At 36.6% G+C, this 27,579-nt stretch overlaps 1 protein-coding gene across 7 annotated transcripts in view; it reads right to left on the reverse strand.

Annotated features, from left to right (window-relative positions):
• Window positions 1-27,579, reverse strand: part of ADGRB3 (adhesion G protein-coupled receptor B3) — a 464,705-nt gene that overhangs the window by 215,257 nt on the left and 221,869 nt on the right. For all 7 annotated transcript variants that reach the window (XM_030039030.2, XM_030039041.2, XM_030039021.2 and 4 more), the window contains 3 exons: window positions 22,396-22,590; window positions 15,811-15,879; window positions 10,780-10,888 (listed from right to left, as the gene is read on the reverse strand). In XM_030039030.2, the coding sequence (XP_029894890.1) occupies window positions 10,780-10,888; window positions 15,811-15,879; window positions 22,396-22,590 (373 nt within the window). The remainder of the gene's footprint in view (window positions 1-10,779; window positions 10,889-15,810; window positions 15,880-22,395; window positions 22,591-27,579) is intronic.

Below are 27,579 nucleotides of genomic sequence, written 5' to 3' on the forward strand. Positions count from 1 at the left end.
TGTGCAGATGCAGCAGCCTGCCTGACTGCCAGTCCCTGAAGATCCGATCATCCTGATGGCTGTCCCACAGCTTCTTCCCCTTGGGCAGGCCAGTCTCTTTTCATTCCTCTGCTTTATTGGAGATGAGATTTTGGTGCCAATATAGGGAGGAAATATGTTTCACCAAAGGGCACAATTTATACACATATGAATGCATTTCCAAGTATTTGCCTTTGAGACCAGCTCACATTCTAGTTATGCTACTCTACAACAGGACCAGAGACAGGATTTTCTGGACAAGTTACTATATTAATATACTATTTTCCCGTAGATGTACTTGAAATCTACCTCCTTTCAAGATCCCTGACTACAGAGTAATGGAAGAAAGTATGAGGGCAGAAGATTTTAGTAGCAATGTATTACAAAAAATGGCACATAACTAACACTGCTAACTATTAACTAATGTAATTGGCACTAAAAGTGGAGGACATAAGTTAGAAAAAAAGTTCCACAAAATAATAGCCATTAAAGAACAGCATAAGCTTTGAACCACAGATTATATGAAAAGTCATTCATGTAATGAGATCAAATATCTTTTCTGTAAGACCATTTCCCAAACTATGTTCTCAAAAGCTTTACAGAGGAATGCTGCCTATGGCTGATTACGTATCTCCATGTATGTGGAGAGTGTTTGTTAAAACAAAAAAGGAAAACAACCGCAACAATATCAAGCTATGTGGCACCACTGCAGGGCAATTTAAGCATTGTGCTCCTTGCATCTAGTACCATTCAAACACCACAGGCCACAGAGATGTACCACATTTTTTGAGTGAGAAAAAGCTTTTCTTCCCACTGTAAAGAAGAGTTAAAGAAAGGAAAAAAAAAAAAAAAAGAAAATAATATTTTACAGAGTTCCTCCTGAAATTTTCCAAGGTGGGAAAAAGCTATATACATCCATAGTAGAATGATCCTCTGATTTATATCACCAACCTTATCAAGGATCCTCTATCTCAGCCTTGAGCCAGAGCAGCAAATAGGGTCCTAAACCTCACAGCTGAAGTCAAGGGAAAGCAAAACAAAACCAAACCCAGGAAATGAGTGAACATATGGGTTCAGAAATCACAAGAAATACTTCATAACTTTCAGACCCTGTTCTTGATTTTAGCAAAGCCAGTACATGGATGCTTTGGGATACTTTGAACTGATCTTACTGACACTGTTAACTCTATTACCATTATACGATCTGATCTTAACAGAATTGCAGAGATATATGTAGTGTCCATATACTAAAGTGCACCTCTCCATATAAAAAAAAAGAAAAAAAGTTACACAGGCACAAACATAATTATTCAGAATTACATCTGCATATGTTTACATGGCTTTGAAGTTTGACCTCAAAAATATCTTACAATTCCACTGTCAAAATAATTATTTACCATAAAATACTTTTCTCTGATATTAATAATCCACTAACACCCTCACAAAACTGGCTTGAAAAATGAGAAATGCTTATCCAGTTTGTGACCTCATTGTTATGTCACTTTCAGGCTATGCAGTTTGAAAGAGGCAGATCTGCACTGCTATTTGGCATTAAAACCTACCGTTTCAACACAGCAGGTTGATTTTTCTAATATTCTAGATAGTACTTTCCCTCCCTTTTCTGGTTTGGGGCTTTTGTTTGTCTGTTTGTTTTGTTTTATTTTTTTTATCTTTTTCTGTTGTTTGTTTTTTTGGTTGGGGGTTTTGTTTTGTTTCGTTTTCCTGAAAAGAAGCCAGAAAATAAAAACAAAATTGGCAGCTGGTATGCCACATCCTTAGCTTGGTATAAACCATGCTACTTCCACATTCAAAATGGAGCTCACTTTTGGGCAATAGACCTCTCTCTGACACACTGCAAGTAACATGCAGAGTTAATAGCTGTCTCTTAAGTCTTTGTAAGTAATATTTTCTGTTGACTCCAGAGTCTCAGATAGGAAATCAGTCTACCTCCACTGACTTTAGTCCACTAGTTTTTACCAGCTGAGAGTATGATTCCTTGGTTTTATCTCTATTTTAACTAATTTATATTTTGTGTGGTTTTACTTTAATTCTATTTAATTTTCTTTCTTTCATTTTCAGTATTGAATGAGTAACAAACCCCTGTAGAATTCTTTAAAATTGAGGGTGAACTTTGCTTAGTTGCACCATCTCTAGCTGACCACCTCTAGCTGATGCGCCACCAGATGATGGCTGGACGCTCTTGCGGTAACTGCCTTACAGGGACAGAAAATCCCAGAATGAGCCATCACTCTGTGCAGAATTGCATCTTGTTATCGGACTGTGACACTGGTACCTCCCCTGTTTAAGGGGAGGACTGGATTGTCTGGAATATCTTGACAATATACTTCACCGAGTATGATTGTTGCCTCTTGGCACTACCTTAATATGAAATGATAATACTCTCTTGGGTGTGCATTTACTCCATTAACTCAAAGCTACCACCACAGACTCTTAATTTCTATCCCCTTAAGCCTCATTCTACTCGGAAATTGTTGGGAGTCACCTAAAGATGTAGCTGTCCGAGGCAAAGGAGCAAATAAACTCAGATATTTAATTTCTCAGTGCACCTCTTAAAAACTAGACTGTCATAAAACAGATAAGTCCTCTAGAAAACAGCACCTTTTAGTTGCTCACGTAAAAAGGGGCCTATAAACAGAATGATTCAGAAAAGAGTTTACAGAGGTAGAACTTTAGGAATGATACAAGAATCTAAGGTACATATACTTAAATGTTGTAAAAAGTCACTTCTGCAAATGGGCTGCTGACACTGCTTTCTGTTTCAGTTGAAGGCTTTTTTTTAAAATTAGACTGAAGCCTGGATGTCTGCATGTTTTATAGTTTCCATTTCTTTAGAACCTTTGATTCCACTATATCTTACTTAATATAAGGTAGCGAAGGCAAACACCTTAGATTATTCCAGTTTCCTATAGCACCCATTTAAAAATATTGAACGGTTAATTTCTTTAGCTTTACCTTTAAGGATCATTAATAAATTGTATACACAAAAATAACTACTGAATTATGACTATTACTTAGAATATAGCCATAGAATTAAGTTAGATTTTTATCCACATTTGTGAAGATAGTTTGATAAAGATTCATACAGACATTCCCTTGATATTAGTAATTTTTAATCTTAAGTAACTGAGAGCCATATTTCCTCAGGATCACTGAGTATGCAGTTTTAGAAAAGAGAGAAAAAAATCTACTCTTTTATGCACTGTTCACAGCTAAGTTTTCAGGGAACGTGAATCATTTAATAAGCTTATTTGATATCGAGAAAGAAATATAAGCTCTCGATCATTTACTTCAGGCACTAAGTCAGATGCTGTGAAGAGCTAGACCTTCAAAGTGTGCATGAAGTTTTTCCCCTTTAATCAGTGGAGAAAGCTTGAGTCTTCTGAAAGCCAACATATTGATCTGATCAAGGAATTGCTGAGGCTGCTGCAAAGGAAATGATATGAATATATATGGAACAGAAGTAGAGAAGGGTATAAAAAAAATTCCAGTTGACCTTTCTCTGTAGTTTTCCTAGTCTTTTGTCTATTTTTCTCTGAAAACTGTCTCTTCTGGCAGCCTTTAGCTGCCAGAGGATTGTTACATATGGTTTGAGCAACTGAAGAATAGGGAAACAGGAGAGTGACGCTGGCTGTGTATGAACCTTGGGAGTTGAAGGATTTTTTGAGGACTCAAGAAAGAAATGGGACGGATGCCCACTTTCACGTAACAGAGCATCTGCTCACTGACAGCGGACAGGTTTGGGGCAGGAAAGACTGGTGGGTTACATCTGAGTGTGAAACAAAGAGGATCAGGACCAGGAGCCAAAGTCAGGAATGAAAAGAACAGGGGGCAGCAGGCAGAACTTAAAACCACTCAGACCACCATGCTCACAATCCAAGAACAGAGTGTGATCGACTATGCACCACAGCGCCAGGAAAAAAGCATTAATTATGCCTACCAGGACTGGTTTCTCACCTGGACTATCCCCTGAGCCATGCCTTGACATCGTTTGGGCAGGTGCCAGGAATTGAACAGTATGGACAACTGTGGGACAGTTCTCAAGCCTGCATTTGGTCCTTTTTGATTCATATTTACGACACAGTCATAAAAGCCAAATCCTAGCCTGAAATGGGAAGATGACGGGCACTGACTCTTTTACGTTGTTTTGAGAAGAAATGGTATATTAGACAACGGAAACTGGCAAAAGTCTATCTAGCAAAATTATATAATAAAATATAAGAAAAGATTGCTAGCTAAATGTTGCTTACTTTGGTGTGCATTTTACTAGTTATTCAAAAGCTAGGTAGAAATCTGAAGAGAATATAAATACTCCATGAATTAAAGGGGACTTGTGTTTTTATATCTATCAGGAATGTATTTCATTGCAAAACCATGCAAGTTTATTTTTATCTTGTGAAAATTTTTACTTGACAAAACCAAACATAATTATATTAATCATTACAGAGGTATTTACACATGAACTATGACACACTACAAGGTATGACTCCTGTTCACCTTCTTAAAAATAATAAGTGCAACCCACACAGTGGTTCCTTAAAGGCTGTAGTCTTAAATTTTGCATTGTGAAAACATGGGGTATTCTGGAATGACTCTCCTGGGAAACAGGAGAGAGATCTGAATGGCTGTTTTGGGCCATTCTATGGAGTTTGCATTTTCATTTGTCTGACAAGTCCAATTTTCTTTCTGTTGGGAGAAAATGTTGAAATTTTACCAGCTGAATTTCTATTAACCACAAATATCCGCCTTTAAATTCACAGTACTGTGCTTTAGCACTACACAGCCTCAGAACAAGCAGTAATTTCATTACAAATTAATTCTGAGTATACGTGTACATAATTATTAAACTAGTTGTTTCCTGACTGAAAATTTTAGACTTTCTCTTTACACCTTTGGACAAGTTAGTATCAATGCTGTGGCTTTTTTTTCTGTCTTCTTTAATATATTTGAAAAAAGACCCTTTCAAATGTTAAAACAAATTCAGCCTTTTGGTATATTTTAGGCCAGTACAATATTTATGATATATGAGTCAGAGGATCTCGAGTGCTGCATTTAAGATACACATCACTAACTCTGAAACAAAAAAGATAAGGAGACTAGGCAGATGCCATTAGGATAAGTAAATGAACCATATAATGTGGAGAGGTTTCTAGAGAGTATGAACAGGATCTACAATTTAAAAGATCTAAAAATCTTACCTTGGGAAAAGGTGAATGAACCCACAGTAACAGACAGAAACCCAGCTTGCTCATTTTCTAGGATTCCCAAAGCTCAGCAGGTGTACCATTGCTTGTGTTTTATAGCTAGAGTAGGTACATCTTCTGAAAGCTCCTTTGGTCACTAACATTTCTACATAAGTCTAGCTAGGACTGGAAAATTTTAAGATACACTCCGTAAGCCTACAGGATTATTTAACCTCTTGGTACAGATTCCATGGATATGAACATGGAATGGAAGATCGAAGGGGGAACAAGAAAGTATGCAAAGACAGAAGACAAGGAACACTGGTTCAAAATAATTTTCTCCCCTATGGCATCCTAGACTGTCTGTGAAGGCAGAAATCAGACTTTGTTCTCTGCCAATATTTACAAAGCTTATCTAAGCAGCTCACTATGAAGTCTTAAATGAAAAATTACATGTTAATTACTATACTGGATCAGATTACTCATCAGAGTACCAGTGTCACAGTAGCCATTTTTAAGCAGAGAGATAACAGACTGTTAGTTAGAAGCTGATTTATGCATGGAAGCATGGCTTACACCTCTTCATTTTTTCATATATCATAGCTAGCTGCATTCACCACGTAGACGTCTACTTGTATTTATTTTACTCCTTTTAAGACATTGGCCTCATGCTCATTCAGAATTAAATGTGCTAATGTACAGTTTAGTTAAGAATCTTTGTTTTTCCCGTGAGCAAAATTAAACAGAGATGTCAGCCTAGTTTCTCTTTTCATTCACTTTTCAGTTGTGTACATCTAGTCCCTTTTAACAATCTGTTCTCAAATATCTATTCTAATCATTCCACTTCTCAATCTGTTATTTTTTTTTTTTTTATCATACAGCTCTGAACCTCTCGGTGTTCACAGGTTTTATTTACTCACAAAGTAGCACTCCTCTTTGCTTTAGATGACATGAATCATTCAAGCCTAAGCTAGTCACTAGGCTGTCTTTACAGCCAGTGGAAGAACTTCCTGAAGGCAACCCATGCCCTAACTTTAGATGTCTAAGATGGTGTGAAATGGTCTCCCGAGCAGTGGTTTCCCTTGACTATAAAAGAAGCTTAGGGTGACTTCAGCAAACTTTGTGATGTTTAAAGTAAAATGTATCCCAACCCTATAATCTCAGTTGAAAAGAGCATTGCATGTGATGGCTATGGAAAATTAAAAAAAAATCTGTATTTTCTTTAGACTACTCTTTTTGCACACTAATGCTGTTCTTTTCTCTGAGCTCTGCTGAAAAGTGACCATGGGATTTTACTGAATTCTTTTAGATTCCTACATTATGTATGGTTTGAACTACTCCCTCTTACATGCTCCGTCAACACTGAATTTAATCTGCCAGTGGATATCCTCTTCTTTTCATTTTGCTATACCCCCTGGAGATCTTCAGTTTTTCCTGTCTTTGACTAGTCTAAATAACTTTGTGATATCTCCATATTTTAGAACATTACTGATCACTCAAACATCGGTATTCATAAAATTAACATTAACAACAAGTGGCTTTTCTCATGCTGAAAATTCTGTTTATTTTCTGTCAGTTCCAAATAACATCCATGACAACACACTGCACTTCAAGATTATTTGGTGTTCTCATTAATATCTTCTAAGAGCTGTAAACTTGATTTTTGACAAGAGAGTGTCCTTTAACCATTTTTTTTTTGGCTGCTGCACTTAAGGAAATTTTTTTGACAACAGAGGGAAAATTTTGCTTTAAAAAAGAATCCTAATCTGCCACAGAAATATGTATCTCCTAATACTGCTCCCTATTTCCAGTTCCACATTCCACCTATAGCATTAAAGACAGTTATGCTTTTGGCACTCCAATATCCCAGTCTAGCAGTTTTTTTTTAAATAAAGGATGAATATTTCCTGATAGCAGTTCAGCCATCTTTTAGTACATTTCTTCAGAACTCTTAATGGTTTACTGCGATGGGACCCCAAACCAGCCTAAGCCCTGAGGTGGATCTGCTTGGGCCTTTAGCTCTCCAAAAAAAGTTCAAAAGGGTGTTGAAAGCCAAGATTAATTCTTTGATCTGAAATGAGGAACTCACCTTTTACAACCGAGAAAACTGAAAACAAGTAGTTAACACAGAATGGTAATATGGTTTAAAAGCTTTTCTCCCACTGCATGTTGTATGCCTGCAGGTGGGTCTGTGCCTTCAGCTAATTCAGGGACTCTGAGTGGTAGCAAAAGCTCCTGTTTTTCACACTATCCTTTTCCTCTGCCTGCTTAGCTGGTCCTGAGGAGAAGGAAGAGGTGGAGGAGGAGGAAGGAGAGAAGGAGCAGGATGAGGAAGGAGGCTTCCACCTCCTATCAGAGGCTTTTATTTCATGTAATCATTTCTTAAAGGAATATAATGTAGAACTGAGAGCACACAAATAAAACAAATACCATCTGTCCCAGACATGCACGATCAAAGCAAATTGTTGCTTTTACATTTGTTAAGTTTTTCATAGCATATTCTCTATCCTTGAGAGAAGAGCTAAGAGGAGATGGGCCTTGCTTTAATGGAAATGCATTTGATTTGATTGAGTTGCCTAAATAAACCCCAAAGCACAGATACGGGATCATCTGGATTTGGAACCAGTCTCTGATGTTTCGATCAGAAGCAAGGAAAAATTGGAGTTAGAAGCCACCACACTGAAAAATTTAACAGTGGCGTGGCAACTGTCCTTACGGACCTTCTTAGCTACTTTAAAATGTATAATAATGTGGCTTGGTATAGCCTACCATATAGCTAAGGTAACTTTCATCATTTTCCATGTGTCATGAGCTGAGAATGTGTAATGGATGGTCATTTTAGTGTGGCTGTTGTGTAGTAACTTGTTAAGCCACAGTTACTTGCTTCTGTGTCTTGAAGGAAAAAGAAAATAAAATTCCATTTGTGGAGGATCTCAGGAGATTAGCATATCTGTCAAACACAATTAGATGTTCAAATTGTATATGGACCAATATAGTGTCACTGAATTAGAAATTAACTTGTAAACTGAAATGAGTAGAAGGAAACCAAGAACTCAGTGCAATACTGTGAAATTTGCTACAGAACTGGATGTTTTTTCTGACAAGAAGCAGCAGTTCATCCTTTAGTACTGAATCCTTTTTCTCATAAATCTGAACTGTAAAGTGATTCTAAAATGAAAATATGGCAAAAGGCATTTAAAATATCTGAAGGTGCTGAGCGAATATTTTATGGTCAATAACTATGGAAAAACTATTGGATAGTCCTGTTTAAAGATGAATATGTAAAAGTTGGGCCTCCTTTCTGCACATATCTGCTTCCTGCATGGAATGTGTTTGCTGACTTAAATGACAAGAATGTTATTAGAAATTATAAACAAGACCTCACATACTTTTAAACTCTTGTTGGTACAGCAGAATTAATGCGAAGACAAGACAGCAACAACTGCATAGTTCATTCCTCTCAGTTGAGATCAACATAAATGTTCCCTAAGTTCCAAGTACATAGCCAGTCAGACACAGATACACCAACCCCCTGAGGATAACTACATTAAAACTGAATTATTCCAGATACATTCCTTCCTTGTTTGTGAAAATAAGAAATGACTCCTTGCTGATAACAACCTTCGGTCCCCATCTCACCATGTCACCTGAGCTCAAGTATTCCGGTCAATGAATTGCGCAGCAGTGACCCTGTCCTTTTTTGATGGTTGACCGAGCAAAGAGGATAAACTCATGCCAATGTGTCAAGGCACAGAGCTAGGTAGTCAGAATAAACCTATAAATTCATTTTACTTTTCTCAGTTTCTTTCTATTCCTTTGCTGGTTATATAGTTAAGAACAGACCTACTCCTGTGTGCCTAAAAATATCTTATATGTGGGAAGAGAAAGATAATCAAAGGAAAGACTGTTAAGATTATGCAGTTATCTAGACTAGCCAGTGCACAGCACGGTTTCAGATTCAAATGGAAAGTTGTTCCTGTTTCCCATTTGAAGCCATGAATATGTAGAGACACAGACGATTTGAATGCGTCTTCTTAAAACATTTTCCAGTGTTTTTTTCACATTTTTCAGAGGACAAACAGATCACAATACAGTACAACATGCCAAGCAGCATGGGCTGTGCTCTTTAAATAAGCTCATCTTTTTATTTTGTCATAAAAATGCCATGGAACAAGCATTTCAAGAAAGATACATTTCTTTATAAATTTGTGCAGGGTCTAGCATAATGAAAGACTGACAACTGGAAGAAGCTTTAAGTGGTACTACAGTGCAAACAGTAAACAACAGAAATAAAAAATCACTGGTTAAAAGCTAAAGTTCCCCATACTGCCTACTGAAATGTTTTAAACATTTTAAGACTGCCAGAGCTCTTTTTGGTGAGTTCTTTGACGTGTCTCCAATACAAGGCTGTGCCTTACAGGTGCTAGTGTTTACAGTCGTGTCAATCTAAATATGAACCAGACAACACTAATAAATATTTATTATTGCACAGCAAGTTAGATTTTCAGTAGGGACATTCCAACAATTTCCCTGCTTTATTTTGCCAACTAATTTCTAAATTACCATATTTTCTAACTAATTTCAATGACTTGCTGAAGAACTGACTGATGTATAGATGCAGGAAGAAGCTAACTGAAAATCTGAAAGAATGTATTGGCACCAGTTTTGCTATCAGACAAACATACATTTTGAATTTTTTCATTACATAAAACTACCTAATACTTTCCTGGCATTACAGAAGTGCAGCTATAGAAAGTTAACTGAATAAGGAAGATACTAAGCAAAGATGGACTGCTTAGAAAATAGGTTTTCAACCTGATTTTTTTGAGGTTTTAATAAAATGCTGCAATATTGCAGAAGCATTTATGGGTACTAAGAAGTGGAATTCAGTTGCTAAGAATCTTCATATTTGATGTCTGTTATTATTTGATTATATTGCCTGGCAACTCTCCAGTGCTGAAAACAAAGTTTGAAAAATAAATCTGAATAAAATTTTGAAACTCTGACACATAGAGAAAACTGATGTAAGAAACCATAGGCTTAAATTATTTTGGCAATTAATAGATTTTTTTTTTTTTTCAATTATTGCTTATCTGTCTATGCTGATTATTATCACACTATAACATGTGCAAAGACTGTTCTTTGGGAGAACAGAATATTAAAAGAGATAATGTCAACAAAATTAACATTTCTCAAGCTATTAAGTATATCATTATTATCTTAATTAGCAAGTTACTCTAAATTACCATTTGAAACACTGTATATCCTGGGGATGCTCTAACATATACCTACAATTCATAGTATTCTGATGAGTATTTTCTCAATTTTATTTAGAGTCTGCAACTTTGCATTTAGATCTTGAGATACGATTATGGAGAATTCCAATGTGTAAGGCATACTGAGTGTGTTAAACCAGAGAGGAGATAACCAAGCAACAGAGATAATCTGGAGCAGGAGCCCAATCTGGATTGTGATAGAAGCAGCAACTCTATAGTACATACTTGCAATTTCTGATTTTCAATAGGTCATAAATTTGATAGAAGAAATTCCTATTTCTTACCTACATTTCCAGTCATTAGGTATGAATTCTGAAAGTCCATCATTCCCATTCCAACAATGTGTATAAAATCTTCAATCACCTGCATTAACTCCACCGAGCCTGGATAGATCTAACAAAGGAAGGTCAGACATGCTGTTAACTATAATATCAAAATCTCTACGGCAGCAAATTCAAATAACATCTAAATGCCATCAAAGGAAATGTGACACTTAACAGTCAAACTGCTCTTCCCATGTTTCAATACTGAACATTTTCTTTCACTGTAAACCAACCAATTTGTCATTAGATCCTAATGTGAACAGACACTACTTCCCATAAAGCTATGTGAAATCAGCTTTGCACTGAAACTGTGGAATGTTTGCTCTAAGACACTGCACTTATCAAAAAAATTTTTGCTTTCATTAACAGTTAAAGCATTTCATATTCCAGGATAATTCTAATTAAGATATTCTTCCTTCCTCTGGAAGATATCTTCTATAACTTCAGAACTACTGACACAAACAGTTGAATGCAAATCTTACCATGGCCTCTCCAGCATGAAAAAAACTTTGTTGCTTTAAATAATATAAATTGTTACTGGTAATACTATTTTCATTGCTGATGTGGAGTAGTAGAATCATTGAATGGGTGAGGTTGGAAGGGAGCTCTGGAGATCATCCAGCTCAACTCTACGCTCAGAGCAAGATCAGCTCTAGCAGGTTGCCCAGGACCACATCCAGTTGGATTTTGAACATCTTCCTAGAGCCTGTCTGCGCAACAAGTTCTAGCATTCAATCACTCTCATAGTGAAAAGGTTTTTCTTATATTTAAATGGAATTTGCTGCATTTTAATTTTTGGCGCTTGCTTCTTGTCCTGTCACTGGACACCACTGAGAAGAGTTTGGCTCAGCCTTCTTTACTCCCCCACTCCAGGAATTTTTAATACTGACAGGATCCCCACTGAGCTTTCGCTTTTCCAAGCAAAATAACATCAGCTCTTTCATCCTCTCCTTGCATATGAGATGCTCCAGTCCCCTAAACATCTTCATGGCTCTTCGCTAGGCTCATTCCATTACATCCATGTCTTGTACCGGGGAGCCCAGAACTGGATACAGTAAACTAAAATAAATTGCAGTAGCCTTTGCATTGCTAATGCAGCCTCTCAATATGACTTTCAAAATGGTAAGGACTGGCACATTTCCAAGAAATACAACTTATTTGCAAAGCTGTAAGCTACTATGATCACAAAAACATTAAAAACTGTTATATTCCACAATAATGATGCATCATCAAAACTGCATTAAAGATCAAAACAGTTATTAATAAGCTTAAAAATTCTGCTCATGACATACATAAAAAATAATTTTGGGGTTTTATGGCCTGTTATGAACAGGACAATTTTCAGTAATACAGTATTTTGCAATAGAAAAAGAATGGATGGCCTGTTCATGGTGCTTTTTTCTTCATATCAGTGAGATGTCCAAATTTCACTTTATGAGCAACATTCAACGCATTCTTTCCACTACTGGGACTACAGACTCTAAAAAGTTCCTATAGAGACTATAAATTCCAGTATGCTGCACTTCATCTTCATCTTGCTTTACCTGTCTATATCTATAGCTGCTCGGTTCAGGACAGAGAATTTCACAATGTGCTTTGTTTTCTACATGGATGTTTTTATAAAAGGCAGGGCAGCAATACTATTTTTATGAAGACTTTGTTGTGACATTTATGATCCTAACAGGCTGCAAATGCTGCTTCAGGTGAAGGAGCCTTAACTTTCATTTTTCTAATGATGAGTTACTGAGGCAGTAAGTGTGTTTTTTGCATCCATCTCATCCATAGCACACACACTCACAGATTACATACTAAGGATAAATTTCAGTGAAAAGATTTTTTCACCCTAGTTCTTGCACATAAAATCTTATAGTAATAACTTCAGCAAAAACTGTTGAACAGTCAGTGTTATAGAGATACTCTTCATTTTTATATATCTGAAGTACTGGTTAATCAATAGGATGCCAGCAGATGGTGATGAAGAATATGCAGAATAGCTCCTGTGTTTTGTAACACCAGTACAAACTTACACACTGCGGACTTGAAGTGGTTTCCTGTGTGCAGTGCTCTACATCAGCTCTTAACAAAAGGCAAGTATTAAAGTGAGTGCCGCTTATCTGAATGCTATATAACCTGTAATTAATGATATCAACTGCTGGCATTTAATCTAGAAAAAAGGATGTGCTGAGGCATTGCAGCTGTATACTTGATAGAAAGTCAGCAATTTGCTGACAGTGAGTAAGATTTTCCTTCCAGCAAGGAATCCAGAAAACAGGCTAAGAGATCTATGCTAACAGTAGCTGTGGAGTTCAAGAAAACCATGCAAGCTGGCAAAAAAAGTTGGTTAGACTGCCCCTTGGTTTGCAATGTTTCATTACAAAAAAAAAAGTCAGCTGTGTGGCTGAACCGGAAACAGAATCACCTTTACTCTTTTTTAATGAGTCAATAGTGTTTGCATTAGGTTGCATTCACAGCACATACTGACTTGTGCACAGTGTTTTCAAGTTCAATTCCTACCTTGATTTTGACACAAAACCTAAAAAAGTCTTCACACAGGATGTAGTAATTTCAAATAATATTGTTTCTGTTTTAAAATCCAATTCTATTTAACCATAACTTCTCAATGTTTTATCCAAAATATGATAGAAAATAATATTTTGTATAGGAAAGCTTTTTTTTTTCAACAGTGAAAGAAAAAAAGAATCTTAGGAGTACTTGGAAGTCCAGTTCACCCTTCCTAGCTGGTATGAAGAGCTACTTGCTTCAATAGTTTCTTTGAGACTGCTTGTGTAACTGCCCAAGAACAGTAACAAGACCAGTGGTATGGTTTCTTCGGGTGCCATAGCTCAGGAGTCCAAGATTTAGTGAATTCCCTAGCTTTGTCACCAGGCAGCTACGGCCTCGCTACTCCTGCGTTCAGCTCATCTTGGTGCTTGCTTGGGTTCCTGCCTGCCTACCAGTGCTGTACTCAGGTCTGCGAGACCAAGAATTACAACGCAGAGAGAAGGAGCTACGGAAGAGTAGAAATAACTTGTGTCATCTCTTCTCCCTTTTTCAACACCACTTCTTCAAGCAGCAGCAATGAGGGGAGGGAACTGGAGATCTGTTGTTCTTTCTTTTACCTTCACGTTCTTGTCATTTCTTGTCATGCCTTGATCTTCATGGGACAGATGGTGGACATGGCGTGGCTAAGCAGGCAGGGAGGAGGCAGAAGAAGACAAGGCTGATAACATAAGGAGTGATATTCTGTCTGTTCATTAGAGGGGATAAAATAGTTGCTTAATATTGGTTCCCTAATCATGGTGCTGTTTATGGAAACTGCCCACATGCTTGTGATTTTGCTGCTTCCATCCACCACCACTAAGGAAAATGACATACTTTTTCTATTTTTGTAGCTGGCTTTTACACAGAGGAACAGAAAAACAGCAAAAGAAAAATACAATTCCTGGCTAAATTACAATGGGTCAGCTGCAGTATCATATGTCTACTGCAATGTTTGAATTGGTAGTGAAAAGTCCTGATCTTCCCTTTCTTAGTCATATTATAAAGATGAACTTACAAAAATGAAGTTAAATAGCTTCAAAGACCTTTAAACACCTAGTGATTTATTAAGAACCACATTAAAAGTGAACAAATTTCAAGTATCTATATAACACAGCGGCAACGACCATACAAGAGCAAACCAAAGATCTATGTAAGCCATTTTCTTGCCCTTGACAGTGGCAAATAGCAGATGTCTAAGGAAGAGTATAAAGGGGCATGCACATAGTGATATTAGTTTTGGAATTCTTGCCCAGCCTTTAGCACTTTTTTGCCAAAGGAATTCCTTAAGCAAAAACAAGACCTTTCCATGAACAGTCCTATACTGATGTTTCTTTCATTCATTAGTCTATTTACCTTTTCAACTTGTCTGCTTTCAGCAGCAAGAAGTTCTGCAACCTGACTTCCTGTAGAAAAAGTATCTCCTAGTATTCATTCTGAATCTGCCACTATTTGATGTCCTTTAGTTATTTTACAAGAAGCACAAGTGAATAGATTAATTATACCCACATCACATTCTCCAATCCACTCCTGATTTTAAAATCTTCTATTGCAAATAAGTGCAGTTGACCTTTTCATACTGAAATATCTTGCTTTGTTTAATCATTCTTCATATAGAAATGTTTCCCTGCTTTTGACTACCTCCATAATTTTTTCTCTGTACATAACTATCTGTTCATTCCCATTGTCACTGTTAATTGTATCTGAATAAATTTGATAGTCCTATGATCATGTTCATGAACATAAATACTAACATTGTCCTATTATGTTCTTGGTATAAGCACATAGGAAATACTTATACCCAAGCAAAAAAAATGTCTTCATTTGAATTTTAAATTCTTCTATTATAAATTAATGATTTTTTTTAGACTTTATTACTTTATAAAGTGCTATCATCATATCTAACTTAGTCCTGAAATTTGTCAGTCTTAAGGATCACAACTGTTCTCCTAAATGCAACCTTTTTAAAAAAGTCTACTGTTCAAATTTCTGTACGTTGTTTGATGGTGTCATATGAGTTCTTCAGGTGAGTTCTGAAGTGTTCTGTTTAATAAAAACATCATTGCAGCTAGCCTTTAGTAGTATTTTTCATCTTTCGTACGTGCTTCATTACAATAAAAGGAAAGACATAATGAATAATCACATGGAATGCAATGAAAATCTGTTCATCAAGAGAAGCACTTTATATTCTTAATATATTTTTAATCTAAGGAATTAGCCAGTGGGTCCTGGAATTACTCCTTTTTGAAAAGGATCAGTTTTTTCCAAAATATTGTCTCACTTAGGATTTCCTTTCACCTACAGCAGGGTGTATGTTTAACCTGATTTTTGAAACCATACATTCCACTTTGTCATGACTTACTGAAATAATGTGTAGCTTCTGATACAGCGAATGTCATAACATGCCTAGTTTCCAATTTTTTAAATTGATGGGTTACAAAATGCAAATCTTACCTGTTGTGCATCTTCCCATTTCTCTTTGTTTTCTTCATCCAAGAGGTTACTAATAATTTGAAAGAAGTTCTGAAAAATCAGTTAAATAAAAGACAAAGTAAAATGACTTTCAATGACATAAACAGTCATATCCTTAAGTTGACATAAAGAAAGTTTTCCATTCTCTATTACAGATGCAGTTCTTCAGCCTATTTTCTGCCAGTGGAAGAGATGAGGTAACAAAAAAACTGTATTAAACTGATAAAAGGGCACATATATTTTATAGTTAATTGTTCATTTCTGGTCATATAATCAGGTTCCATACTACTGCTTTGTATAAAATAAAAACTGTTTTAAACTTGCTAAACTTTTAAATGAGACGGTGTTCTATTTTCAAATTGTTCTCATTGCAGAAACTAGACAACTATATGTTTTGCAAATAAACGAAGTACCTTAAGAAAACACCAGGCTCAGGGTCACTAATTTCTATTCAAAACATGAAAATGATCCTTAATGACCATAAATAGGGCATACAATGGTATTTCATTGATAAATGCTATGTGAAACCAGGTCCATCTGATTTTTAAAAAGTTAGATTTGCTCTGCCTTTTTAGTAATTTCAACAGAAAAAGAATAATTAATTTAGGTTTCTTTGACCTTAAACTGTTAATTTATTTATCTGATTCTCCTATGCATTTAACTATAAGGAAAAAAACAAATAAAAGCCAGGGCATTTAGCTTTTAAATCATGCATTTTAAAAATCACTTTCTTCCATGTGTTTGTGGAGAACTTTCCTTTCTAATTTTGTCTGCTCTCTCTACCAATTTGTATTCCTAACTTCATCTTTGAAAGCTAAGAATTTGTACAGAGTCTATTCTTCTCAGCCCTGTATCACTTTTTGTGCAGAATGTCAATTTTGTCTACAGCCTGTCAATTATAATTTATCTGTTCCTTCATAAAAGATACATGTGGTTTCCACTGACCTTAGCTGAAGAGTGCAATTAAGATCCTCGCAACCTCTGAAAAAACTTCAAGTTTTTTACCAACCATAGGACCCTATTGGAACTCGGATTAATGGTCATTCCCTCACCTGCACTTACTTTTTAGCCATTTTGGGGGAATAAATCGGGCTTAAATAAGGTTTAAGTATGGAGTAACTTTAACTCACTATTTCATGAAAGTGCAAAGCATTTGACTGCACCATGACTGAAAGGAGAGCAGAAATAACCTCCAACCTTAGTGTACTATGGATACTGTGGTTGTGCTTGAAAAGACATTAATTTCAAAATATGAGATATTGCAGACATTTTAGGTGTCTCACAACCATATAAGTAAAACACTGTAGGATACAAATTCAAATAAAACTTGTGAGAACTGTTTTCACATGAAAACTATTTTTACATAAAAACATTTTTACCAGTTTAATCTAGTCCTAACTCTAACTACTTGACAAGTGAGAGGATCCATCTTTGCCTCATCATTAGGAAGTTAATTATGCTAACCATAAAATTTACATGGATAAAAATTGCTTTAACTTGGGAAATCTAATATAGAGGTGACTGACACTTTGGTGAACTTGGGAAAAATAATCCTGCACATTAATGAGGGCACAATTCTTCTCTCACTGAAGTCAGTAGCAAAATATCCATAAGCTTCAGTAACACAAAATTTCATTAAAAGAAAGGAAATGGCTCAGCAAGCTCCTGTAAAAATGACAAGTATGTATTGGGACGGGATGATGGGGATTAAAGACAGGACATAAAAGAAAAATGTTCTCATGGTTTGATCCAATTTGCAGTGATACAGATGGGAAATTTCCAGTCTAGCTGAAGATAAGAAGAGGAAAATGCAGCTACATATTGCTTATATACCAAGAATACATTTCATCTCTTTTAGGTATTCAGTAGCAAAATAAAACATACTGAAAAGAGTTATGTTTAGTATTCATTACAAAGGATTTGCCAGTTTAACCAGGTTGGGAAATCACAATTGTGTAAATGCAACCTCAGCTAGGAAAAATGTACAGCTTTATTGGTCCCCCAAGTAAAATAAACTATACTGGCCAAAGCAGTTTCATGGCACTATAACCACATCTACTCTAGGATATTATGAATTTGGCAAAGAATTCTACTAGGTAGAGTTGGCCTTAGGGGGATTTTGCCTGAGGAAAACACTTTTAAAGTATGATGGTTCTGCGCTCTTCCAGTGTAATACCGTGGAGATGCAGTGGACAGAAATTTTAGCTAACTTTAACTCGTTAGGGTGCCAGCAGTAGTCTAGCTGCAGCAGCATGGAGCTCAGTGTGGGATAATTTTCATACTAATGAGCTGGTTCAAAGCTAGTTTTGCAGTACATTGCAGCCACTGATTCCCCTGCAGAAACAGTCTAAGCCTTAATTGCAAAAGTATCCATGTCCATGTAACATGACCTACCTAAGAGTAGCCTAGATTGTCTGAAAATCACTCAGGAGGTATAAATGCTTCTTGCAGATTACATGGCTTTCCTAATAGTGTTATGTGTTCCTTAAACCTTATGTTTATTTTAGTTACATGAAAGCATTAAGATGACCAAAAATTAATAGAAATATATGTGAAAAAGCTTATAAATACTCCTAGACTCAAGCACAAACAAAAGATGAGCAATAACTGATTTAATATGTACTTAGTACTTGCCAATAAACCATAAATGATGTAGATGAACCTAGGGCCAAGAATATCTTGCTTCTTGAGATCTTTTTTTTCCCTATTTCTCTCTCTGGTTGATGTCATATTTATGGTAGCAGTGGAGGCTGAGATGCATGAAGATTTTTCAGTCAGCAATACCGCTGCTTTGTGAATTAAACAGAGAGATGACTAAATGGCTTTGCTGCTTCAATAATGAATAGATATGAGATGCACTCCAAAAATGTGACAGGGGGATAGGGGTTAAAAAGTCTTTCACCTACTTTGACTATTCTCTTGTTCATTGCATTAATGCTGCAAGAAACAACACTGCCCTTTAGTAAAATGATTGGCAGGTATGAAGGCTAAATTTTAGAAGCATTATGGATGTGATCTGATGGTATTACTGCAGTAAACACTGGACCTCCTTGTAGAATCAAGCTCTTTCCTTTCATGGCAGGGCTTACGTATTACTGAACTGGCCACTATAGAAAATGTTGTGACAGCCAGAGCCAAATTTTGCAATCCTTTATTTTTGCCCAGGCTTTTCTGAGGATAATGCCAGTTACAGTCAGGAATGGACAATTATGTTTTCCTAATTTAACTTCCTTCCTTTCAGTCTTTTTCTTCTGCAATACAATGGCTGCAGTTGTCTGTTCCAGTCCAAGTTCTTTGACCCTCTCTGCAGGAATAAAGCTGTCATAAATCCTTTTATACAGCTAGAGAAGAATCCCTCCCTAGGAGGAATTAATGGATAGCCTTAAGTCACCTCCACTTTTGGACTTCAGCATAGGGAATGTGAGTGGGAGGGGGAAGGTGGGGGGAAAAAAGCATTGGGCAATCCTGTTAATCCCTGACTGACAGCAATGGTCCCTGTGGCTAATATAAATGGGATTATACTGCTCTAACTTCTTTGGGGAGAAACCTTGTTTCCTGTTGCACACTGGATCAGGGGATTGTACAACTCGCTTTGCCATCTGTCCTGAAAGGTAACTCCTTTCCTGCCAGCCTCTCCTTAGAAGGTAGTTCAAGCACTCTTAGACCAGTTCTGGAAAGTGTCCCAAAATGTTCCTTACATTATGCTTATTTAAAATTTTAATTATCTTCCAGGTACAATCCTTCTTAAACAATTAATAGCACAGTGGCCATCTCATAGCCTCAGTGTACCTACACAGTGTATTTTAAAGGAATTCCCATATTAAGAGAAAGACCTTGCTTGTAGAATAATTACATGACTCTTGTCTTCTGCTATTTCTACTACTGTACTGCAGTTTTCAGTCACTGATGCACTATGCCTTCCATATTAGCTGCCTCAAACATGGTTATTCTTCTTCCTGACACTGTATATGCAATATATGCATAAATATTGTTGCAAAGAAGGTTAAAATATGCAAAAAGAAAAACAGTGATATAATAAATAACTTGGCACTAGACATACATACTTTAGAAGCTTTGTTCTGCTCTCGGTCTGCCTAAACAAGTAGCATTTTCTATGCATCATATCAGGTAGTGGCATCTTCATTTTGAGTAATTAGCCTGAAATTTTCAAATTTGATCTCACTTTTCTGTTCATTCTTTTCGTTATGGAGTGTCTGAATCACATCTTTTGCACTATTCGTGAATATTAATAGTGGATATAAGCCAGAGATTGTAGACAGTAGAGGAACTATCCAGATGGATGGAATGTATAAGAAACAAATATAGTCAGACATACATGCTTTTCCTTTCTCAGTTTTAATGGAGGTGGATGTGTTGGTTTTGTATGGACCTTTCAAAATACTATTACCCATAATTCATAATCTATTTTTCTGACATCATGTGAAATGATAAATTATGACTTTCAGAGATTTTAAACCTCATTCACGCTTTTCTGAGAATTTGTTTAAAACAAAAACCCAACACCTAAGAACTTCTACTCTTTATCTAGTGCAAAAAATAGAATGGAATTAGAGCACCACACAGAGCTTCCTCATAAAGAAGAATCTTGGTATTCTTCTGCAAATTAATTTCATTTTCATTTTTTTGTCACTTACTTTGATGATGGACTAGAAAGTATGAAAATATGTGATAGTGAAAATAAAAATTAAATACAATCCTCCAGAGTATGGTAGCATATGACATTTGTTTACATATGGGGAAATCCTGGTTTCTCAGAAATTGATAGTAAAATTTAAACTGATGTTACTGAGCCAGGATTTCATTTTATATCATCAGAAGTCAGTAACAGGAGCATTGCTTAATATATCCCCTGTGCAAAACATATGCTTCATTCTGATTTTATATACTTTCCTGAACACTATGCATTGGGGTTTGGACTTTACCTTAGCTTGCAATTTGTTAAACTTTTTTTTTTTTTTTTTTTTTTTTTGAGTTTCAGTGCCTTTTTTTCAGCAGGGTTTAGGAGCTGTTGGTATTTAGGCATCTAAATCCCAAAATACAGTTATTTCTTTGGTTTGAGAAATCCTTCCTTATTTCCTTCACAATAGGGTTTACCAATTTATGCCTTTTCTCATTTCTTCACTTCAAAATGATTAATCAAAAATTATTTAAAAAAATACTAACCATTTTTCCAAGTTCTGCCAGTATACTATTATGTATTTTGGAAACAGCTCTACATTGCTGAAGGGAACAGATCTTTTGGCACTGTCATTAGTGGGAAAAGAAACAAATTCTTTCTAATGTATGTAAAGTGCAAATGACCTGATCTGCTAAGCCCATGAACAAAATCAGTTTCTCAAGGCTGGTTTTACCACAGATTTCTGTAGTGCCTGTGAACCATGAAGAAGTCACATTGGGCTGTCAGACTGTTGAATGCATGAAAAAATTTCAGCAAATAACACCCTGTTTAATAGTAAAACTTACTGAAAGTAGGAGAAGATATTGACTCTTATGCAATTAAAAAACAAAAGGATTGTCCAGCCAAAATGCTTTTTGAAAAGCACTGTTCAAAAAAATTACTTTCAGCTGGCTACAGGCCAACACAAGAAACATTGGTTTTATATGGAAGTTCATTTTTCTTTGTGCATAGAAAAACAAGAAAACTGAAAATATAATAGCAAGCTCTTGAAAACTTAACTCTGGAAAAATTGTCTTTTCCAAGATACCTCCATTTATCTGCATGCAGATATTCTAAAATGTGTTTATAATCTATGCTTGCCTTTATACAAACAAATACGTACACATGACCTGCATTAATAACTTCATTATTAATTTATGAATGATCATGAAACTCTATTTTTCATAAATAATATATACATCTACCTTCTTAGTATTCTTTTTCAGTACATCTACAGTGTTTGAAAAGTGTCTAAAATTCTCAGATATAGATAAAACCAATATCCTGATCTGGAAGTCCTGTGAAATATTTAATTTAATGAACATTGCACAATGAGTTGTGCAGTCCGTTATGTGTAAATAACTATAGTGGTTTTATTTCTGATAATATTTTAATTGGCCTCTTGCACAAAAAGAGTTAAACTAACACGTGAAATAGAAAATTTATATCAAACTTACTATCACCTCTGTGCACTTTTAATGAGTTTTATTTATTTGAACTGAAGAAGCAATGCCAGAATTACATAACTAAACTGTGGATAGATTTTTGAACTGAAATGAACTAGAACAAACAACACTAGTGAATTGCTTAGTGCAAAAAAATACCAACACATCCCTATCAATCAAACCAAACCATGAAAGAGAAAGATCCTGAAAATTTTACAAAGAAAGGATTTTACATTTTTTACTTGCTGCTTTGTTTTGGATATGTGTCTCATTAAATGTAGCTGAGTCTTCTCCTATTTTACACTTGTATCCTAGTTTTGTGTGAACAATGTTTATGTCTAACATTCAGAAGATTTAGTTTCCTCAGTGAGTAAAATAGGTGACATGCAGTACACTGACATAAACTCCATCAATTGAAACATTATCCTTACAATGTTCTCTTACCTGCACCCCGTCAGATGCAGGGATATAACTTGCTCTTTTAAATGTGTCTGTAACATTTCTGAGAATTTCCACAGAAATAAGAAGGTCCCCTGCATAGAAGTTTTTCCTCTGAGTTAAATCCAATAGTGTCTTGGTTACTTGGGACATGCCATCACCAGCCAACATCCTCTGTCCCTTGGCGAGGTGCTCTTTAATCTGTACCAGAAGAACAAAATGAGTATCAGAACCTACTTTACTGAGAAAAAGGTATGAAAATTCTAAACACAGGCAAAAATATTAAACATTAAAGCTATTATAAAATTAAATATTAAAGCCATTATAACAAAGTTCATCCTGTTAAAGAGAAGACAAAATAGTAGACTATGATGACAGAATTACTATGTTTACCAGGGAATCATGGATTTTATACTGAAGGATTCTGAAGTTGTCATGTTTCACCCATTTTCTTCTCTTTGGGCACCAATAATTTCTCAACATCCATGTTCTGAAAGGAACTCCATGGGCTGGACTGCGGCTTTAATCTACTGCCATGAGGTAGCAAGGAACTGGTCTTCCTCAGAGGAACTGCTGTACAACCACTGTTGCCACTCATTAAACAACTAAGAGCTCTGAAAGGAGTAAATGCTAAGGTAGTCCTTGTTATAATCGAGTCTACTATAGGGAAGTACACCCTTCACCTCTGCCAGCCCAGCTTGGCTAGTCAAGACAAGAGCGATGGTTTAGGTGGAAGCTGATTATGGTGCTCTCTTCTGTAGTACTAACAACACAAAGGTGCTAACTCGGAACAGTCCAATTTTTTCAGGAAATGCAAATTAAATTATGAATTGCTCCTGTGCATCAGCCAAGAGAGCATGCTTTGGTGGTAGCTCTCCCAGTAGATCTGTACAGGGCCAGTGAAAAAGGTAATCCAAAACGCATATGCTGGTAGAATAATCCTCCTGATAAGAAGCTGAACTTGTGGATCTGACTAATTCTTAAAGCTGAGTCAGCTTCCCAGGAAAATGCATAGTGTATCACAGAGATGTCACAAGGCCACCCAAGGCTGAAAAAGAGTGCATGGTTTAAACAACCTATTTTTAAATATGCATATGAATTTATGTGTACAAACACAAGTTTTTCCAAATTGAAGCTACATTAAAGAAAACATAAATGACCTGACACAGACCTCACTCTAAGCAGAAGGGCTGAAGAGAAAATTCTGTGCAACTGGCAACCAAAATGCTGACATCGTCTCTGTAAATGTATCTTCAATTGTTTTTTAACTTGGCCTTATTACTGACATAGAGAGGGAAGGATGACTAATGTAACATAATCTGGTGGTGAAGTAGAATCAAGAGTGTAAAGATACCTTTTGTCACTTCCACATCTCCCCAGCCGCTTTGTGTGGATGTGTGGGGCTTCATTTAAAAAAACAAACAAACAAACCCAAATAAAAAGATAGAATACGTAATAAAAATAGTAGTTATCAAAAGGTTCAAAATAACTTTCATGAAAGCAATTTAAAAAGTGCAATCATCCTCTGACATAGATGATCTAAATACTTTTTTTTTCATGCTGTTAGATCATACTTTGGTTACATTCTCAACCGGTCTTGAGACAGATAGACTAGATATATGTAACACAAACCAGGGTTGGGTAAAGTGGCTGCTTCAAGTTACGTCTATGGGTTTAAGTTGTCTTTGTAGCAGCTGGAGACTATCATGGACCAAAACAGGCTTGCCCAAGCCCTAGAAATACTTAAGACTTGGGAGGACACCTGCTCGCTGCAGCATGGACAGGGAATGAATCTACTCTGTACCAGGAGTACGCAGGTACAAGCATACTTGTACAATCAAATATTTTCAACAACAATTTCAGTGAGGAGAACTGAGGCACTTAATTGGGTTTTTTTTAACAAACATTTCAGCAGAAATACCTCCCTCAGTCTTCAGAATACTGTAATAAGTAATTAGGCAAGAAGCTTGCTTGCAGAAATCCTTTTGTGCAGTACCTATTCATTTTAGAAGGAGGCTTTGAAAGTAATCTTGTACGAAAATAGTAGTGGAGAAAAAGGTGTGAGAATAGAAGAAAAATTCATTTGAGTAAATTCAGGGATCTGATATTGTATACATAACATTATGAACTACTTTCTTGGGAACAAGCAAAAGCAAACAAGAACTTGATTTGTGATTTTTCCTGTGAAATGTTGCCATTTGCCTCATTTGCTCACAAGCTGTGTCTGGGTAGCAAATTAAAAGAGCATCAGCTAGCACCGTAACACAGAATAGTAGAACTTTTGCTGGAACTCGTCCAGCTGTTCATTGACCCCAGAGCATATTTCCAGATTTTGAGGATTAACAAAGTTCAGTGTGTCTTTAGTCAAGCCCAAAAGACAACATAAAAGACAGTCCATAAAGCTGAACTCCCAAATCTCACACGTGCCTTAGGATGTACTGTGGGAAAGGCATCACACAACTCGAAGGCAGAGCTTAAGAGAGAGCAAAGAGGTTCTTTTCATTCCAGTAACAACAGTAAAGTGATCAGTCCTCATAAAAACCCTACTATGCTCTTACGCTTGTATAAAACAGTGGTAGGAAAGCAGTCGAACTCTTTAGAATGTTATCTGATATTGCATTATTTTGCTTCCTTTTGCTCCATCTCTATGTTCACCCCCCTATTTTTTTTTCCATGTTCCTGCTAGACTTTAAACTCGCATTTTAAAGATGGCAGGGGGCAATTTGTTGTTGGTTTTGGACCATGCATAGCACCCAGAAGTCTTGGTCTCAGCTGCTTTTGGAATGCAAATAATAAATTAAAATGATCCTAGTTTTGACATTTTTAGGCTTTTGAGCAAGTAAAGCTCTGTTTTCAGTGAAAAAAATTACAGATCTCTAGCAGGAGAAGTGGTAGCTTGTCCTGGTTTTGGCTGGGATAGAGTTAATTTTCTTTCTAGTAGCTGGTATAGTGCTATATTTTGGGTTCAGCATGAGAAGAATGTTGCTAACACACTGATGTTTTCAGTTGTTGCTAAGTGGTGGTTAGACTAAGTCAAGGATTTTTCAGCTTCTCCTGCCCAGCCAGCAAGAAGGCTGGAGGGGCACAAGGAGTTGGGAGGGGACACAGCCAGGGCAGCTGACCCCAACTGGCCAAAGGGGTATTCCATACCGTGTGACTTCACGTCTAGTATATAAATGGGAGGAGTTGGCCTCGGGGGACCGTTGCTCGGGAACTAACTGGGCATCGGTCAGTAAGTAGTGAGCAATTGCATCACTTGGTTTGTATATTCCAATCATTTTATTATTGTCATTTTATCATTATTATTATTATCATTATTAGTTTCTTCCTTTCTGTTCTACTAAACTGTTCTTATCTCAACCCACGCATTTTACCTTTTTTTTTCCTGATTCTCTCCCCCATCCCACTGGGTGAGGGGGAGTGAGTGAGCAGCTGCATGGTGCTTAGTTACCGGCTGGGGTTAAACCACGACAGAGCTGCAGTATACCCTTCAGTGCTTTCAGCAAGACACTTTGCTTTTGGACACTGACAAAAAAGGTCTAGCAAGTGCCCACAACGCCACAGGACTAAATTATTACACCTACTTCAGAAGCAGCCAGGGCTGTGGTGCAGGTGGTTTAAAGTACCTCAGAATTATTGACTCTTAAAATTACAGCTCAGTTTGGAACTGTTTTTTAAAAAATTGCATACCCAGAAAGCTCAGCTTCCCAGCACAAGTGCCCTTCCTCCCATGGGCCACACCACTCCCACACAGCTTGGTGAGCACCTTTTCTTCACCCTCTCGAGCTCCAACCCAGACGTTCCTTCCCCTGACGCTCAGCTACCCCTCCAGGCCCACGCTGCCTTGAGTTAGACTAGCAGCATACCCTTAGAAGTAGCATAACAAACCAGAAGGTTGCAATGTGTTTAGGTAGGGAAAGTGGGTGAAAATTAGAGTTAATTAGTAGAAAGTTTTGACTACAGACTGGCAAGCAACGTGCAGGGCAGGGTAAGAATTAGCAGCCTCTTTATTATCAGTTTATTACATACTGTATTTTCTTGTTGTAAGACAGCCTACAGCTCCTAAACACAACTTTAAAATCACAGGCCATTCACTCAGCTGATATAAACTGGTACAACACTACTAAAGCCAATGAAGATGTCCAGATTAGTATGAGTTGAAGGTAGTGGATTACTTGCACAGCTACCACAAGAATCTTTCGGTGTGAAAATACAGAATATTCTCATCAGTAGTTAGCAGAATGTCTTTTTCACCATGCCGCTTATTTTCTCTGCTATGATCACTGTGATATTATGCACTGTCCAAGAAAGCTATTTTGGTCACCACCGTAGGTCCTTGTAGTTCTCTGTGAAGGTCATTTTTTAGTGGTCTTACAGGCAGGCTCATTAAAAATAAAGTTTATGAGCCGAGAGATAGTGAAATGAAGCAGCTGTTAAAGTGATACTTCAGTTGTCAGCCCAACCTCTAGCCGCCTTCAGTATATGGCTGCATACTTGAAAAATTACTGAAATGTTTAACTGGACTTTGACTCAGGGTCCAACTGCCTTTGTCCCTCGATTTATCAGAAAGTATGATATAATAAAAATGCCTCTTTACAAAGTCAGAGCTCCTAGGCCTCCGGCATTGGAGTACAAATTTATTACTGCATAATAATTACTGCAAACTTAACAGCTAGACATGGATTAAAAGGACAGAAAACAATGAACCCTCAAGAAACCTATAAAAGATTGAAAAGAATGATTAATTTGAAGAGTAACTACACCATCATCCTTTTTTCATTATTTTTTTAAGATGATGTTGGATTCATGGCTAGGTATTACTAATGATGTCATTAATACATTTTATGGTAGTGGGGACTATAAGAACCCGAATTAGGAAGCCTTAGATGGAAGTGAGGAAAGATAGCTTGAAATAAGAATATATCCTGAAATTGCTCATAATCTGCAAACCACTTTGCTTTGCACCTCCACAACCCAACACTAATATTTTGTAAAATATGTGCCATAATGCCTTAAGATGCAGAACAGGAAGGAATATTCACATCACCTGCAATAGCCACTTGAATTACACAACTGTATTAGAAACCTAAAAGCTCTAGAGAGTGTTGTTTCCTCTAGAGAACAACCCAGAAATCTTGTCTTCAATGCTCTGAATCACATTACCTGACTTCTGTGGCTTCTAATCTTGAG

Source organism: Aquila chrysaetos, chromosome 2, assembly GCF_900496995.4.
Source record: "Aquila chrysaetos chrysaetos chromosome 2, bAquChr1.4, whole genome shotgun sequence".
NCBI classification, from domain to species: Eukaryota; Metazoa; Chordata; class Aves; order Accipitriformes; family Accipitridae; genus Aquila; species Aquila chrysaetos.